Source organism: Trichomycterus rosablanca, chromosome 7 (assembly GCF_030014385.1).
Source record: "Trichomycterus rosablanca isolate fTriRos1 chromosome 7, fTriRos1.hap1, whole genome shotgun sequence".
Taxonomy (NCBI): Eukaryota; Metazoa; Chordata; class Actinopteri; order Siluriformes; family Trichomycteridae; genus Trichomycterus; species Trichomycterus rosablanca.
The window spans coordinates 31,374,903-31,391,864 of record NC_085994.1 but is presented as its reverse complement, the minus strand read 5'-3'; the positions used below and the strand labels follow the sequence as shown (position 1 = coordinate 31,391,864).

Below are 16,962 nucleotides of genomic sequence, written 5' to 3'. Positions count from 1 at the left end.
ATCAATTGCTTAGACTGTATACTGTAAGGCGCTTTGGATAGAAGCGTCTGCTAAATGCTGAAAATGTAAATGTGCAAACGTTATGGCCTCTTTAAAATTGTATGAATTATTCTGTGTGTTGCTGATTTGTGTATTTGGTTTGATTTTTTCTAGTCTGATTTTCTAAACAAAGTATGTTTGAAATTGTATGAAATTGTATATTTTGTGCGCCATCACTATAATATAGAATGTCACATGAAGTTATACAGTTATGACAGTAATGAAACCGAATCCATATAAATGTCATGTCATGATATGATATCAAATATAGTATCACGCAACTTTTTCCTTCCAGTCACTGTTAGCAGGCATTGAGCTGATGTTCTGGTAGTGTGATGAATACTGTAGCCCTTTATGTAACAAAAATAAACACACACACAAAGACGTATATAAAAAGAATATTAGAACCGAGCCAGTAAGCAGAGCAGACGCGAAACACACAGAGATGCTCGATAGGAAAACGCAAATTGCTGGTGTCTGGTCTCCTCTGGTGTTGAAATGAACAGTTCAAAAGTTAGCTAACATAAAACTACAAACATTCCCTTGTGATCAGTTTGTTTGATGACAGCATTGTTAACAAAGTGATGAAGGAAATACCTTCAGATTGGAATGGGAGTCTAAATATCTACATTTCATAGTTCATCTAATGTTCATAGCAAAAGGAATGACTCGTAACATTGATAACATTAATACATTCTGTCTCCTGATGAGGAGTTCTGATCCTGCACCATTTTTCCCGGCATTTCCTCTTCGTGGATCCAACACATGGCCTTGTCATTCCACTAAAACAAAATGTCTCTTGAGCAAAATAAACTCCACATAGACACGTAGTGTCTTAAAATGTCTTGTCTTGTGTTTTTATCTGTTAAAAAATTAACAGCCATGTTGCTTTCCAAGTGCTAAAGAAGAATCTCTACTGCCATCTAGTCGTCTTCTTTCATATTTCATCTTTCAGTCTTCAAAACAATAAAAGTCCAACATAAGAAGTGTCTTCTGGTGCTAATCAACCCTGCTATTTAAAAACGGGTTAGAAAAGAGAACTCATTTTATTTTTAATAGCCAGATATTCAGAGTGCTTCCTAAAAAGGAAACAAAGAAGCACTGAAATATCTACGAGAACAAAAATAAATATCAGAATAGAAGGCAAGTTAAGTGCTTTAGTCTATTAAATATCAGCTCTTTATTGTGGGATGAAGCTCAAGAGAAAGGCTTCTCGGTCAGCCAATCAGACGATCAACCAGAGCGCAATTCATCCTGCTCACCTGCCATTGGACCAAGAGCTCAGCTGAACACCAGTCTGTGCTTGCTGTGAGAAGTGCTGGCTGTTTATTACCTGTCCTTGAATAAGTCGAGCCGGGTGTTAATCACCAGGGAAAGGTCCAAAGCCTATGGTTTTTGAGGACCCGGGGACAGGACGACAGGAGTGGACAGTCCATCCACGCTCAGTGCTGGGATATGGATCTGATTACTGCCATTGGAGGGGAACTGTTAAAACAAGAACAAATACAACATATCATCAGCAACTTTAAATTAGTTGATGCTAGATGTTTGGAACTTAAAATTGAACATACCACTACTCTCTCTCGGGGGCGGTACGGTGGGTAGCACTGTCGCCTCACAGCAAGAAGGTCCTGGGTTCGATCCCCAGGTGGGGCGGTCCGGGTCCTTTCTGTGTGGAGTTTGCATGTTCTCCCCGTGTCTGCGTGGGTTTACTCCGGGTGCTCCGGTTTCCTCCCACAGTCCAAAGACATGCAAGTGAGGTGAATTGGAGACACCAAATTGTCCATGACTGTGTTTGATATAATCTTGAGAACTGATGAACCCTTGTGTAATGAGTAGCTACCGTTCCTGTCATGAATGTAACCAAAGTGTAAAACATGACGTTAAAATCCTAATAAACAAACCAACTCTCTCTCGGTGTTCGTAAACCTAGTGAGCTGCCTTGCTGTCTACTGCATACCTAGGCAGCTGCCTTAGTAGAGAGGATTCTAATAAGTTACTGACTTATAAGTCAGGTTATTCTAACATAGTTAACCTCATGCCATTAAAACCAATGGGATGAGGTGGCACAACGCGCTCGCATGCCAACTAACATCTCCCTCTATGTACCGAAAACAGGTAAATTGTCCCTGACAAGCCTGAATTTGCACATAAATTACACTCGTACACATTTATACAAATTAAAAATCAATGACAAATTATTTACATTTGAAAATAACTCCTGCATCGTTGCCCCACATCCATCCAGCATATTTGTATTTTTTTGTGAGAAAAGTTGTTCCGCACTGAATGCTGGGATTGCCTTCACCGCTAAGGAAGCATCGGATGCTCCCTCGTTATTCAGTCAAAATAGCGTTAAAATGTAAGGTACCTTACTAGACAGCATTTTAAGGCATCTAAGAATTCAAACAGCCTTCTTCTCTAGAGTGCATGTAGGATCACGTAAAATGCGTCTATGTAGAGAGCTCACTAGATTTTGGAACACACCCTCTGTGTTCATGTCCCCAAAACACATCCACACTAGCGCAAATGAAGAGAATTCTAAACCGATAAACAAATTACAATTCCCAGGCAGTCACCCAAATGGTTGGAAGGTGGTGGTCTATATTGGGGCTAGGTAATATGACCATTTATATGGCAAAATTTTAAATAATGATGTTTCAATACTGTTTCACCTGAAACTGACCAACATATACAGTTGCACTCTATATGTTACCTGCCTGAACGTTACCAGTCTGACTGCATTGTGCCGACTGTAAAGTTTGGTAAAGGTTAGCTTAGGCTCCTGAGTTTCAGTGAAGGGAAAGGTATAGTTGAGGTATAAAGGTATAGTTGAGCAAATTTGGTGCAGAAGAACTAGACTGGCCCACATAAAACCCTGATCTCAACCCCATCTAACACCATTGGCATGAACTAGAATAGAGATTGTGAGCCAGGGCTTCTCGTTCAACATCAGTGCCTGACCTCACAAATGCTCTTCTGAAAAAATTGACAGAAATTCCCACAGACCAAAATACTGTAGACAGTCTTTCCAGAAGAGTGGATTTAGAGTGGATCTATTATAGCTGCATGAGGGGGAAAAACTTCATAGTAATTATTATGGATTTAGAATAGGATGCTATAAAAGCCCTTGTAGATGTAAGGTGTAGGTGTCCATATCTGCTTGTTCAGTTAAAAGTCTGGAGCTGTGTTAGGAGGACGTTTTAAGCTGTCTATAAAACAGGGTATTGTATACAACAGGTAGTAACAGGCAAAGTGTCTTTTATGTGCGCTCCAAACACACCCATGAACATCTTTAAAACCAATCACTGCACAAATAGGTGGAAATTTTAGGCACTTAATTATCTAAGATTGACTTTTCTAAACTGGTGTTGATGTGCTGGTAGAAGGTTTAGGCAGATCCTTTCAGTAATGAGGTGGGACGCTGAGAGGCGGCAGATGGTCAGGTGTGACCGTGCTGTGAAGCTGGAACTAGGGTGATGCAAAGGAAAGAGGAGATTCTCACCTGGAAGGAAAGCTTGGCAGGACTGCGCGGGGCGATGGGACTCAGTGTGCTCCAGAAGTGGATGGTGGATGGGAGGGGACTTGGCGTCAACAACACTGGAGTCTGTGTGAAGAGAAAAATAGAAAATCAAGGGGGGGAAAGCCCAACTGGGAAAGCATGATATATACAACAAAGGAAGTATAAAAGAAGGACATAAGCTAATTTCTTTTAACTAAAATATATATATTTTTTATATTTATTAGGATTTTAACATCATGTTTTACACACTTTGGTTATATTCATGACAGGACAGGTAGTTACTGGTTACACAAGATTCATCACTTCAAGTCTTTAATGTCAAACACAGTCATGGACAATTTAGTATCTCCAATTAACCTCACTTGCATGTCTTTGAACTGTGGGATGAAACTGGAACCCCTGGAGAAAACCCACGCAGACACGGGGAGAACATGCAAACTCCACACAGAAAGGACCCAGACCACCCCACCTGGGAATCAAACCCAGGACCTTCTTGCTGACAGTGCTACCCACCGGTTAACTGTTCATCGGAAAAGCTTACTGCAACCCGTTAAAATCAAAAACACATCACAAGGTTTTGTGTAAACACTGATTTATGTATTACAAACACCATAATCAAAACACAGAGGTACAGTTGGAGTTTTACTTTTATACTGGGGCTTAATTTAAAAAATATATATGTTTAAATGCTACACACATAGACATGTGTAAATAAGACAAATGCATAAAAAGGTTTGGTTTAGAACTGTACTGTTCTCTTAGCATGAGTAGGTAAACTGCCACATGCACATTGAGGGTTTGTCTAAACTCTCACTACTGCTTATGTGTGAAAGAGAGAGAGATCCTTAGCTCCGCTCTTAATTCAAATCATCTGTTGGAAATGAATGAACTGACAGCACTGACCGAACAATGACTTTCTTGTCTCTTGTCGGTAAATCATTAACATCCCTAACACATACAGTGCTGTAAAAAATATTAGACCAGGCTTTTATGGCAGTGGCAAAACAAAATAAAAATTTAATTAAAATGCATACGACAGCCCACTTGGAATCTGTCAAACAACTATGAAAAAACATGTTGGGGGCAGGATCATGTAATGAGGTTTCTTCTCGGTGGTAGGACAGGGAAACTAGTAAAAACTGAGAGGCAAATGAATGTAGCCAAATACAGGCATGCCCCTGAAAAAAAACAACCTTTAAAGCAGGGTTTTTCAAGCTAAAAAATGGGTCACAAAGAAAAATAATAATAATGAAATAAATACATTTTAAGAGGCACATTAACACAAAATGAACTTGTATGCAAATGCCCCCTTGTGATGGCTTTACGTTACATCTTATAAACCACAGTGGGGACACGTCCACCATTTTCATGAATTAAGTACAGTGGTACCTTGAAACCTTGTCAATTGGTTCTGGGAGTGGCGTTAAGTTTAAAAGGCGTTGAGTTTTAAGGTATTTTTTTTCATAAGGATGTATGAAAAACCTGTTAATGCGTTCCATGGTCCCATAAAACTTCATATATTTTAGGCTAATGTAAAATAATGGGGTTGTTTTTGCCACTTATACACTGAAAATAACACAAATATAATATAAAAAACACTTAACGGTTAAAAATCAATAAGAAATACAATAAAACCTGCTCTTTACTTTAACTTCTTTATTGTTTCCTTATGCTTCTTAATTAGTGGAGAGAACATAGTGTTTCTCTGTTGTTCTTTTAATACATTAATTTACATTAAACTTTTTTTAATGATGAGTTGTAGACTCGGAAAAGCTGATTCTTACAATTTCTCAGCACCTCGAGCTATAACAGAAGTTTAAAAGTGAAACAGGAAAATCCAGATAAACACAGATACATGTGGAGCTTTCAGACTGGATTTGACGGTTATTTCACACAAATGCAGATTCGTCGTATTTGCACTTTGATGATGTTTTACCGCACCGTTTAAGCCGAGCGCTGAACAAAGCAGCAGTCGCACAAATGTTGAGTTAAAGGGAACAAATTTCTTGATGAAGGGCGTTAAGTTTTAAAGATGTTGAATTCAGGGGACGTTGAGTTACAAGGTACCACTGTATATTTTATTGCATGTTTCGTTTTGATGCATTGTTGGTGTTGCCTGGCTCACGGTAAAAACCTTGGACAATCTTGGGTCACTTGAAAAAAACTCTGTTTTAAAGTAAACATAAACTTAGGACTGGGGCAACAGGACACCCTTTAACACAACAGTGACTCCAAAAGAAGCCAAAAGAAGCAAGTGACCTGGTCAAAGGCCAAACTTAAATCCATCTGTGTTCACAGATGCTTGCCATCCAATCTGATGAGGCGTAAGAGGATGTGCCATAAAAAACTGGATGAACTTCCAGGCTCACAAGATAGAGATGAATCCAAGATTACTTGATGTAATTGTTGCTGTAAAGTGGCTTTTACTAAATATTAAATAAAGGGTCTGAGGACTTTTATGAAGGTAAGTTTTCAGGAGCAAATTGGCAATTACAGCTATTTAAAAGCAATTCACAATACAAAGTGTGCCAAAATGTGAAGAGGTCAGAATCCAATGTATGTCTTCCAAAATGTTCCACTTTTGACTAATTAGTCTATAGAACACTGTGCAACAGTATTTGAGCTCTTTAATGTGTTTAGGCAAATTAAAGAAAAGCTTTAATGTTCCCTGAATAAAGCAGTTATTTTTCTCTCCACAATTTATCCAATTTTAACCCAATCTTTTTTAAACAATTATATAATTAATGCTGACCTTATATAAGTCAAGCAGAGCCTGCAGATCCTTAAAAGTTATTAATAGACATTTTAGCATAACAGACAATTCTGGGAATATTCACCATGGTGAATAATATTGGACAAACATGCTTTTACTGTGGTTTGCTGAAGTCTCTTTATTCTGAAACTTCATCACAGTGTGGAGTGCTTCTATCCAAGCTTTTAGCTACCTCACATTGCTGGGTTCTATTAAAGTAACACAGAGCTGGCAGTAATAATACAGGGGTGTTTTAGTCTTAAACCCAGATATAAATTACTCGCTCACTCTCTTTCTTAACCGCTTATCCAATCAGGATCACGGGGAGTGCTGGAGCCTATCCCAGCTTTTCAATGGGCGCAAGGCACACAGTAACACCCTGGACAGGGCGCCAGCCCATCGTAGTGCAGACACACATAGACACACACTCACACACACACACACACATTCACCTATAGGGCAATTCTGTGTCTCCAATTAACCTGACTGCATGTTTTTGGACTGTGGGAGGAAACCGGAGCTCCCGGAGGAAACCCACGCAGACACGGGGAGAACATGCAAACTCCACACAGAAAGGGCCCGAACCGCCCCACCTGGGGATCGAACCCAGGACCTTCTTGCTGTGAGGCAACAGTGCTACCCACTTAGCCAACTTGCTGCCAGATATAAATGACATTTGGTGAATTAATTGATTAAGTAGGTAAAGGTAATTAAAAGGTAATTACATATTCTCTTAAGTGAAATGACTTCCTTTTCATTTCAAGTTCAACCCCTTTACAATTTCACTTTTCCACACTCATTTGAAAACTGTATTTTGGGTTTAGTCAGGTTGGTTTTGTCTTAGATAAAATTTAGGTTGAATATTTGAAACATTTAAGTGTGATGGTTTTAACAAAAACATAAGAAATCTACATGGGATTAAAAACCTTTTCTGGCCACTGCACATAGAATGTATTTATTTATTTATTTATTTAGGTTTTAACACCTAATTTAACACATATGTGTCAATTAATGGCAAAAAATAGGTATTATGTTTCTGTCTGTTTATTTTATCTTGTTTTTATATTTTAGTCCATTTTATATTTTCATTTTTATGCAGCAAGGTAGGTTAAAACTGTTCTTGTGTTCACTGTACATAGAAAAAAGATTTACTTAGGAGGCAAAAGTATGATACATCTGACCACTAACTTTTAGGACGACTGTTTTTAAACCAAATGGTATTAACATAAACTTGCCGGCCTCTCTTTTTGCACATATAACAGCCTCTACTTGTTTTTAAAGTTTGCTTGTGGAAGTTCATGCCAATTCAGTCGAATGGACCATTGATCGAAAGGTTACTGGTTAAAACCACACACTTGCCAAATTAAAATTGTTGGGTCCCTCCGTAAGCCCCTGAACCCTCAATTGCTTGCAAAGTATTTTGCCATAATTTTAAGTAGCTTTCAATAAAAAGTGTAGGATGAGACAGCATTACTGCATGCACACTATGCAGTGCCTGTACAAATCCTCCACCACCTCCACATCTTTCATCCTGGGTGAGGATATGGTGATGATGGAAACATACGAGTGGAGCTGGGAGATTCAAATATGTAACATCTAATCAGGTTATTATATTAAGGTAAATTCAGCTCAGTGTGCCGCTGAATACCAATATCTGGTCCACCTAAAAATAAGAATATCAGGTGGATTAAAGTGGACTCGACATGAGTGTTCAGGCAATGCAGCAATCTAATGCAATAGAGCTCAAGCTTTTGAGATCAAATCACAGAGGTGTTATCAACCTGGCCAGACATGTGACTTCTGCTGACCGACTTCACGATACAATCCACGATCAGTAGATAAAACGCAAAGATCGGTCATCTCATGGTTGGACTACTGCAACTCCCTTCTGGCAGGTGCTCCTATGTCCACTATTTAACCCTTGCAGCTCATTCAAAGTGCAGCTGCTCGTCTGGTTTTTAACCAACCTAAACCCTGCCACATCACCCCACTGCTGCGTTCTCTTCACTGGCTTCATGTAGCTGCACGCATTCAGTTTAAAACACTGATGCCCGCCTACAAAGACAAAAATGGACCAAAGCAGAGCTACCTTCGAGGTGTAATAAAACCCTGCTCTGTACAACGCAACCTCTGAGCCACTAGTCTCGCTCACCCTGTTCATCCACTCAGAACTCAAGGAAGACAAGCATCAAGGCTCTTCTCTGTACTTGCACCCAAGTGATGGAATGAGCCTCTCGCTGTCTTCAAAAGACGATTAAAAACCCACCTCTTTACTAAGCACTTAAGCTGACATGTACTTACTCACTAACACTCTTATTTATTTCTTGCAAAATAAAAAAACACTTTGGTTCTAACAGGGTTTCAGCAGATTTATATTCTTGGACTGTTGTCTACTTAAACTAGAGTAAGGTAATGTTTACTATGGAAGCACTTTTGTAAGTCGCTCTGGATAAGAGCGTCTGTTAAATGCCGTACATGGAAATGGAAATGCAAAGACCAGATTTACCTTTTACACAGCCTTTGATAAAACATGATGGACATTTGATACATTTAGAGCTGTCTGTCTATCTGCCAGAAAACAGACTGTCTAACACTGACATAGAATAAAGGTAAAATAAAAATTTAAAAATCACCTGCAGTCTTTATGCCTTTGTTCTGTTTTGCCTGATTAAAAACTCACCAATATCAATAGAGTTAATGAAGGTCACTAATTACTAGGGATGTCCCGATCACGTTTTTTTGTTCCCGATCCCGATCTTTAATTCTGATCCCGATCCGATACCGATTCTCAAACCGATACTTGTATTTTCTAGATATTGTCTAGATAAGAACTAGATAATACTGTTCACACAGTGCACACTTCAAGTACATTACAGTTATTCAAATTAATCCAATGTACATGTTTAACAACTGAATAGCTCTGCAGTGCTGTAGGAAAAAAATTGTCTGCATCCAAGCTATTGCTTAATGTTCTTTTACAAAGTAAAAGTAAACAAACCTAGTGCAGCATTGTAGTAAAAATGAAGTGAGATAATTACAGTTTCACTTTGAACTTTATATTCAAAGAACATAATTCTGTTTAATGCAGTGATACACAAAAAATGAACAAAAATCTCCACTCACAAGTGGTGTAGCAGCTTAACTTGAATATAAAAAAACAAATAAGTTACTTAACAGCATTACAGTAAAACCTGAATAAAATGGAAAGTCACTCTTTTTTTATGAAGGAAAGCCAGTTCTTAAAGTGCTTGTATTGTGACAATGGTTTGATGGACGGGTCTACGCAAAGTGAGTGTGTTTTGACCCTTGGGGCTTCCATAGTGCATGGGATAGCGTGCTCGGCTCTGGCTGTCCGCTATTCGGAACAGAAGAAGTTAATAAAGTGTTATGCTCCCGACAATTTGTGAATATACCGTGTATTTATTTCTTTATTAAGCGAGTGCATCACCACGACGCTCAGTTACATAACTAAGCCAATCAGAGTGCTTGATACTGAGATGTCGTTCAGTCTTGTAACACGTAAACTCGTAAAAGCTGTATGTTATGGTCCTGAAGTTTTTATACTCGGATTAAAAGTTATTGTTTTGTAAACCGGAGTGATCCTCGACTCACACACCATATAAACAGTAAAATTCTACAGTAATGAACGCAGCTCTGCTCCTACCGCCTCGTGAAACGCTCGCATTACTGACATTACACCGCTGTTGTTTCACTTTCCAATTTAAAGTATTTCCACACAGCGGACATGCTGACGTAAAACAAAAGATCGGGTTATGATCGGCATTAGTAAAGCCGATTTCCGATCAGTTAAAAATGCCTTGATCGGCCCCGATCCCGATCTGTGAGATCGGATCGGGACATCCCTACTAATTACACATGAAGTGTGAGGAGGGAGCTGAAACACTGTTGTTCACTCTCATTAACACATTGACCACTCAAATCTGCTCACAGCTAAATATTACACCAGCAGATTTGTCGATGACCTCTCAGGGTGGATTTTGCACCCACACACACTAAGCCTGGTCCTAGACCAAACAGGATTTATCATTGATAGTTTAGTCTGGGTTGGAACACTCAGCATAGTGTCTGGTTAATCTGAGGCCCACTCAATCTATTTTAATGGCTGAATCGCCCCTAAAGATATCTTCATGAGAACAAAAACAGAGCTGCTTTACTAGATGAATAATTTCTTGATATTTTGCCTCGTCAGTGCCGCCCCCGGTGTTCTTTCCCAGGGTCTGCCTCGTGGGTGGATACTGTAACAGAATTTATACGTCACACACAAGAAAACATTGCGCTGCAGGTGACTAGAATGAGTCGGTTGCTGAAAATATGATGGCAACCAAGTGTGAGCATCACACCTAGGATCAGTCATGCTGACTGTGACTTTAAAAAAAAGTACACTGCTCAAAATGAGAGCAGGCTTATAGGAGCATATTGTAGGTGTCTTACTTCATGGAGTAAACCTTTATGCTTAAGCTTTCTATACATTTTTCAATCACCGAGTCATTTTGGTAAGTCATTTTGCCTCCACTTGATCGGTGATTACACCTTGAGCATGCTTGTCACAAGCGCTTGTGCAGTGTAACCAGGTCAGCAACCCAGCTTTTTGATTTTCAAATCGTTGGAGCTTAAAAAAATTTTTTAAACATAATTTTTAATGTGTACATGCCCAAGCAACTAGTGGCAAATTTAACAGGCAATAAGAGGATTCACAAAACCAAAAATGCCCCTCCTCATGCACCCCTGCTATTTTGATCCAGCCTGGGGACAAGTGAACCTCCCACTGACTAGGCTGTTTGTTTCACACCAAAGCACAGATGGAAAGAGCACCTGTGTCAGGGACTGATAAAATGAGGAGTGACAGACCCCTTTATCGGTCACACCATCCTTTGATCCTACCATTACAATTTACTATTCAGTCGGTATTAGCAAGCTTTGAAGCATCATTAAGCATTACATTTCTGAACTAACTTGTTGGGAGAACGGTAACAGGTGAATGACACATAGTGCCCCCCAGGTTATGCAGTTTATATACAGTCATATACAGTTATATACAGTTATTATATATAGTCATTATGAACCACCCAGAACCTGATACAGAGAGGGCAAGAAAGAGTACCGGCAGCTTGTGAGAAGTGCCAGTACGCAAGGAAAAGTCACGGTACCTCAAGGAGTAAAATGAAGAAGTGCTGGTAAGTGGGGATGTAACTAGGGGTGGGTTTATAAAATCGATTTTTAGATTCGAATCGATCTTTATTTGAACGATCCGATATCGATTCATATAAACGCGAGATCGATCTTTTAAATACGCCCCTTTTTACGGTGTACACGGAAATCTGTTACCCCCTTTAATTTCGCGTGACCAGCCAGTGTTTTTTCATGCAACGAGATCTGACCTGCACATCAGTTTAGCATGGCAGAAGCTCAAGTTATGACCACTACACAACTCTTTGCACTGATTTTCGCTCGGCGACGGGTCGGTGCTGGATTCGGGAGGAACTCGGTGTTCGCTCTGCGATCAAAACTCGGCTCTCAATCAATGTGAGAAACAGCGAGGGGACACACAGGGGAGAGGTTGTAAACAGGTGGAGCTCAATATAGTTTCTATCAGAATACATCAGCACACGCGAGTTTTACAGTATTTCTGACCTGATCGTTCTCTACAAAACAAAATATTTATTAACCTCCAACTCACTATAGAACAAGCCATGCTGCTCGTGTTGCCAAATCCACTCAGATTCATTTATTTCATCAGCGCACAAACTTGATCCCTCGCTACTTGTTGATGTGTATGTTTGGACGTGGTATCATTAAACCTTTCATCACTTCTCACGGGTGTTTTTGTGACAAAACGTAGTTTTGGAGAGCAGAGAAGCTCGTGATTCCCCCTGGTGATAGATGGTGTAGTGTAAAACCCCCCATCGCCGATCAGTCGTGTAGTGTGAACATTACAGCGACCAGGTGTTAATCAGAGTGTCGTGTAGTGTAAACTTGGCATAAGCTGTTCAACAGCCAGGTGTATGTTTACATTACATTTACAATGTTGTAGTGTGTCAGACATATAAAATAATAATAAAAAATGAATGTTACTGTTTTCTGTTTTGGATTAATTATTTATGTAAACAAAATACACAAATATTTTTAATAATGAGTGTTCTTTGTACAATTATCACATTCATTCTCTGAACATCTGTACATATTTAAACAAAACCTGTTAATGTAACTCAAATATGCCTAAATTTGTTGAATCGAAATGGAATCGAAAATCGAATCAAAAACCGAAGATCGAATCGAATCGGGACCTTGTGAATCGGAATCGAATCGATCCAGGAAATTAGTGGCAATACCCAGCCCTAGATGTAACGATACACTCTACCCACGATGTGATGCAATTCATGATACTGGGTTCACAATACAATTTGTTTTTTTTTTTACTGAAATTGAAGACAAATGATGACAAAGTTTCCTTTTATTATTTCTCTTTAAAAAATAAAATAAAATACTGTATTTGTGCTTATCTTTTATGTATCTAAATAATGAATGTCCTTTTATTTCTGAGGTAGGTACAAACTATGCAAAACAATGCTGCACATTTCCCTTTTTGTGTAAAAAATAAACTGAAACGAAATTTTAAAACAAATCCCACATTAAATAAATAAATTAATAATACAAATAAAGAAAGTATCCTCATATAAATAAATTTGGCTGGAAAATTCCGAACTTGGCAACCCTGTAGTGACATCAATCAGGCGAGGTGAATAGAGCCAGTGCCCTATGCTGTTTAAAGTGAATATCAATTCATTATACATGTAAACCGATTTGAATCGTTACACATGTGAATCGATTTTTAACTGTCTTGTGGTGCATCGTTACATCCCTACTGGTAAGGCATACCAGTGAGTACCAGCCAACTTTAAGCACTGGGGAAAATCTGACTGAACTTTAATTGTAGTGGCCCAGCAAGAAAGCTGTATAATGCTCCGCAACAACGCTCTCTTAATGTAATGTAATCATTAAATGTGAAGTATTAATTTGTATTTAGAAACATATTTATATTTTAAGTCTGTTCATTCTAGTAAATGTAACATCTTCAAGTTCAATACCCTAAGTACTATTTCAAGATTCTGAAGATTGATCTGCCCCCAAAATACCCAGCCTTTCCTTTAATCTTTCCCAAGGACATATATTCAGTGTGCCATCACATGGAACTTTGTGTTGTTTTAATCCCAGGACTGAAATACCATCCCAATCAACATAACGCTCTTCTTGACAGCTGACCAGATGTGCATATTACATAGATTTGGAATTATATAGATTTAAACTAGCAACCTTTCAACAATAAGGCAAACACATTACTGTTGTCCTAAATTGTTTGGTACACGGTTCTCATAGTCCCGGTACAGAACGTCACAGACCAATTATCTCTTGGTTGATTTTGTGTACATTCTTGCTTCAACATTTGCTTTTCAAGTTATCTGTCTACAAACCCAGAAGTGAACCCTGCAAATGTATGAGTTACTCACCAAGGCATGGGAGGTGATGACTGTGGGGGTGAGACTGTTGGTGTTACTGCCTGGAGCCAGCAGGCTGTTCACCGCTGCATTCACTTTATCCAGAGAGAGGCCAGGAGGCAGCAGAGAAGGACTTGAGGGAAGCTCCAGTACACGAGGCTTCTTCGATTTGGGAGGCTGCACTTCCTGAGTGGACACTGGTTGACATGCTGCATTGGTGCTGATGTCCTCCACTGAATGAAAATTAAAAGAGAAGTATAATATTCCATCAGCAATTGTTCTGTGGTGCATTTATTAAGATAACTGTATAGCTTAGGATTTACAACCTTTATATAACCACCCAAAAGCAATATTCTACATCACTATTAGTCTACAGATCACATGGGAGTAATATTTTACTTTTGTTTAGACTGACTGACTGGTTGAATGACTGCTTGTCATCATTCAAGTTTTGAATAAATACCGTAGAGGGGTGCAAATTTTGTAGATTTCATATGATTGATAAGCGACTGTTATTAGCTGGTAGTTACCTGCCACCCATCAGGCTTAGAGTGTCCCATTGAAATATAAAACATCACAGAGTCTTATAATCTTATGTCAACAACACATGAACATAGCAGTTTGTTTCTTTGTTTATTAGGATTTTAACGTCATGTTTTACACTTTGGTTACATTCATGACAGAAACGGTAGTCACTCATTACACAAGATTCATCAGTTCACAAGGTTATATCGAACACAGTCATGGACAATTTAGTATCTCCAATTCACCTCCCTTGCACGTCTTTGGACTGTGGGAGGAAACCGGAGCAGACACGAGGAGAAAGGACCACACAGAAAGGACCCGGACCGCCCCACCTGGGGATCGAACCCAGGACCTTCTTGCTGTGAGGCAACAGTGCTACCCACTTAGCCACCGTGCTGCCCGAACATGGCAGTAATGTACACCAGAAACACCATGAGCAGAATCAGTTCAGCATCATGAATGCAGATTTTTAAAGTTTATGTTTGGGTTATGACCAACTAAGTGAATGTATGAATAATCCTACTTTAAGAGTTAAACCTTAGATGAGGTTTATCACTTTAATTGGTGGCAGGTGTATGTCTGACTATTGACGACTATTTACCATAAGTCTGAACATAAGTCTGTTTATTCTGAACACAGCCACATCCTTAATTAGAAGAGGATTTGCCCACTTATCTGACATTACTATTATTTTTCCCTCTTAAGTGATTTGGTGTGTTTTTCAAACTATTTGCACAGACTGAGGGTCACAATACAGGTGGAAATAAATCCAGAATCATTAATCTGACTTTTTTTTACATCACAAAAACTTTTTTATATCCACTATATTACTGACAAACATGACATGAAAAACCACTGGCTGTATAAAACTAGGAGTTTTCCACTGGTGTAAAACTGTGGTTTAGATAACAGATTAAACTGTATCAAACTGTATAAAATACATTAATAAGTGTGTCTGCTAAATGACTAAAATAAATGCCAACCACCAAGATTGAAACTGTAGGAAATGGGGTAGCTATACCAAATGTTTGACATTGCTAGTAAGATATTTTCATTCACATGATATTATTACTTTTGGCCGAACAGAAAACAGACTGACTGTTAGTGTGTGAATTATTGAAACAGACTGTTTACCAGGGGGCTCAGACACAGGTTCCAACTCTGCATCTACCTGTGGCTGTGCCACAGGCTCTGAGCAGGGGGAAGGAGCATCAACGTCCAATAAAACCTCCGTAACAGAAGGAGCAGACACCGGAACAGTCTAGAAAATATGAAATAGAAGGATGTTAAAAAAGATACAAAAAAAGACCCCTCAATACCACATTGAAAACTCAGTGTACCTGGTAAGTACTGGAGGTGCCCATTTGTTTTGGTTTCTATCCTTCCTGACCTAAATTTTATGTGTAAATTAAAACAATCTAGTATGTGTGAATTAAAACAAAACTGGTTCAAACTGGTTTATGAGAGTGAATTTTTTTTTTCTTTAGGTTGCTCTCATTTTTTATGGGCCACACTCATCCTGCACTAAGACCAGCACTCAGAACGCACTGACAAGTGCACCTAAAGTATCTATATTAATGGCCCTATACTGAGGGGTGCTGAGCTACAGTCAATATTTTTATACAAAATGCATCTACACTGTACAAGCTATACAGGTGTCCGAATAGATGGCAATTGACCATCAGTACAAGTTAGGTGGAGCTGATAAACTCTACGCTTATTATATATAAAACACAGTGGTTTTAATGAGAAAACTGGTGTTTGTGTATGAGAACAGGCAACCAGTGTACCTGGTAAAGTATGGGTGTAATATGAGCAGACTTTGTGTTTGTTGAATGTAGTATACACCGACTAGGCATAACATTATGACCACTGACAGGGGAAGTGAATAACACTTATTATTAAAATGGGCAAGTGTAAAGATTTGAGCGAATTTGTCAAGAGCCAAATCTGACTGGGTCAGAGCATCTCTAAAACTGCAGCTCTTGTGGGGTGTTCCCAGTGTGCAGTGGTCAGTATCTATCAGAAGTGGTTCAAGGAAGGAACAGTGGAAAAAAAACAGCGACAGGTTCTAGGGCGGCCAAGGCTCATTAACGCACGTGGGGAGCGAAGGTTGGCCCGTGTGGTCCGATCCAACAGACGAGCTACTGTAGCTCAAATTGCTGAAGAAGTTAATGCCGGTTCTGATAGAAAGGTGTCAGAATACACAGTGTCACAGGTGGTCATAATGTTATGCCTGATCGGTGTATATTGCTTAAGTCCTTACCTCCGCTTCAGGCTTAACATCAAGGTCCAGCAGGTCTTCTTCAGAGGAGATGTTTGCTTCTTTAGCATCCCCTACAGGTGGGGATTTTATAACCACAAATACAGGATGACCTTGCTGAGAACTGACCACACAGTCACCCCCGGGGACTTGCATCAATGGGATGAGGGAAGTTAGCGAGGTAGGGTCGGACACACTTGTCAGATAGATCTGAGGAGGATCACCAAGTGCCTGGCTTTTTTGTTGCTGATCACTCTGTAAAAAACACATTTAATAGTATAAAACATCAGCCTATTTTAGCAAGAACCAAAGAGAAAAAAGAAATGGTCTATGTGACCAGGTCTGC

At 39.2% G+C, this 16,962-nt stretch overlaps 1 protein-coding gene across 2 annotated transcripts in view; it reads right to left on the bottom strand.

Annotated features, from left to right (window-relative positions):
* Window positions 1–291: 291 nt before the first annotated feature.
* elk1 (ETS transcription factor ELK1) overlaps window positions 292–16,962 on the bottom strand; it is a 44,018-nt gene continuing 27,347 nt past the window's right edge. For both annotated transcript variants that reach the window (XM_062998582.1, XM_062998583.1), the window contains exons 5-9: window positions 16,620–16,871; window positions 15,488–15,614; window positions 13,841–14,061; window positions 3,545–3,646; window positions 292–1,524 (exon numbers count right to left, since the gene is read on the bottom strand). In XM_062998582.1, the coding sequence (XP_062854652.1) occupies window positions 1,426–1,524; window positions 3,545–3,646; window positions 13,841–14,061; window positions 15,488–15,614; window positions 16,620–16,871 (801 nt within the window). In that variant the 3' untranslated portion in view covers window positions 292–1,425. The remainder of the gene's footprint in view (window positions 1,525–3,544; window positions 3,647–13,840; window positions 14,062–15,487; window positions 15,615–16,619; window positions 16,872–16,962) is intronic.